The sequence below is a fragment of the Calliopsis andreniformis genome, unplaced genomic scaffold (genome assembly GCF_051401765.1).
Source record: "Calliopsis andreniformis isolate RMS-2024a unplaced genomic scaffold, iyCalAndr_principal scaffold0001, whole genome shotgun sequence".
NCBI lineage: Eukaryota > Metazoa > Arthropoda > Insecta > Hymenoptera > Andrenidae > Calliopsis > Calliopsis andreniformis.
The window spans coordinates 39,432,521-39,434,488 of record NW_027480422.1 but is presented as its reverse complement, the minus strand read 5'-3'; the positions used below and the strand labels follow the sequence as shown (position 1 = coordinate 39,434,488).

The window sequence follows — 1,968 nt, the reverse complement described above, 5'->3', positions numbered from 1 at the left end:
AATGGAGTGGTGACAGCTGTTTTTGATATGTCTTCAGTAGCAACAGGAATCTGGTTGTAAGCTCGAACTAGGTCTATTGTTGAAAAAATGGTTTTACCCCGTAAAGCTTACGCGAAGTCTTCTATATGTCTAACTGGGTACCGATCAGGAAGTGTGCGCGCGTTAAGAGCACGGTAATCGCCGCATGGTCGCCATTCGTTTTGTCCTTTTTTCGGGAACAAATGCAAAGGAGACGAACAACAGCTCTCCGAAAGTCTAGTTGTTCCCAAACGCATCATGGTCTCGAATTCTCTTTTCGCCGCCTTGAGTCTGTCAGGTGCAAGTCTTCGCGGTTTGCAAACCACTGACGGTCCTGGGGTGATGTGGATATGATGTATGTACCGTAGAATGTTTCGGTTCCGTAAGCATGCCTTCTAGTCTTGTAATATTTGGGAACTTCCGTAAAAGTTGATGGTATGCAGAACAAACCATGATTGTCTTGATGCATGGAATTGCTTGCACCGTTCCGACAGCCGGACGTCCCCTTGCTGATAATAATGTGGCCTGATCCAGTAGTTGCCTGTTTCTCACATCTACGAGTAACCCAAAATGTGACAAAAACTCTGCACCGATGATGGGTTTTGCCACATCCGCAACGATGAAGCGCCAGGTAAAAACCCGCCGTAGCCCGAAATTGAGCGTGAGTGTTCTTGCACCGTACGACGCAATCGCTGTACCGTTCGCTGCAGCAAGTTCGTAGGTAGACTTCTCGCATGACCCTCTAATCATCTTCCGAGGAAAAACACAAAGGTCGGCTCGTGTCGATCAAGTATTGTATCTTCGTGTCGCGGTCGGTAACGAAAAGACGGCGTGACGTCGAGCTAGGGTCGCTGGCCGCCATTAGCGACTGCCCTGATCATTTCCCGCATTGAATGTACAGAGTGCTATACATTTACGAGCATCCGTATCAAACATCCAATGATGCCAGCAAACACCGCGTTTGCCATGTCTGCGGCTCCTTGAACCCGACCGAGTACTCGAACGTGCAGGCGATCGTGGGCGCGAATCCCTATCGCGGCGCAAAGGGCGAACGTCGGACGTCAATTCTTGCCGAATTGCCGAGAATTCTTGGCGTAAAGATATCGCTGACTGTGCCATCTTCATGCTTAACAACGCCTCGAGATCATTAGCAGGAGCAGAATTTACTTCGGAGATTTGCACTCTGGGAGTTGACGATTTAGCGATCGCATCTGCAAGCTCGGCAACCTTGTCCAACTCCACGTCCCTCTGCGTCGCTAAGACTACCTGCATGCCTTGGGGAAGTCGTCCCATCCAGAGAGTCCGCAAGACGGAATCAGGTACCGCCGTCCCAGCTAATTCGCGCAGGTGTCTCAGGAACTGCGAGGCCTTCCGATCTCCGATCTCCTCGTGTTCGAGCAGACGTCGTGCCTTTTGCTCCTGCGACGAACTCGAACGACGTATCAGCTCCGTTTTTAATTTTTGATACGGCTCCAACGGTGGTGGATTCATAATAATGTCTCGGACCTCCGCGGCGTACTGTGGAGGTAGAATACCCAAGATATACCCGAACTTGGTATTTTCTAAGGTCACTCCGGATACTTCGAAGCTACGTTTCAACATCCCGAACCACATCTCCGGATCGGAAGGGCAGAATTCGGGAATCTGAACCGCAACGTGATCCACCGAAGGTGCTCCAACGCCAAGAGAGTCGTTAGTCACCTGACCTGTAGCCATCTTCACTCACAGTTCTTATATATACTACACTGAGTCACTATAAAATAAAAAATCTACGTGAATAACACTATTCAGTTTCTACAGTTGCAATGTCCACCACAATCAACAGTCACCGATCACGTTGGGGTCACCAATAATTGAGGTGGTGAATCAGGAGACACATAAACGTGTTTAACTAAAAACTGGTTTATTATCACGATGAAGTGTACACTACAGAAGTTTGACTCCGACTGT

General features: G+C 48.9%; 1 protein-coding gene across 1 annotated transcript; it reads right to left on the bottom strand.

The window, feature by feature from the left end:
- Window positions 1–879: 879 nt before the first annotated feature.
- Window positions 880–1,734, bottom strand: LOC143186459 (uncharacterized). Its single transcript, XM_076390133.1, has one exon. It carries the CDS (start codon window positions 1,732–1,734, stop codon window positions 880–882), a length of 855 nt encoding a protein of 284 aa, XP_076246248.1.
- Window positions 1,735–1,968: the final 234 nt, after the last annotated feature.

Bases quoted from the DNA above. Each gene is read 5' to 3' on its own strand.
- LOC143186459 (XM_076390133.1), bottom strand. From the start codon at position 1,734: ATGGCTACAGGTCAGGTGACTAACGACTCTCTTGGCGTTGGAGCACCT.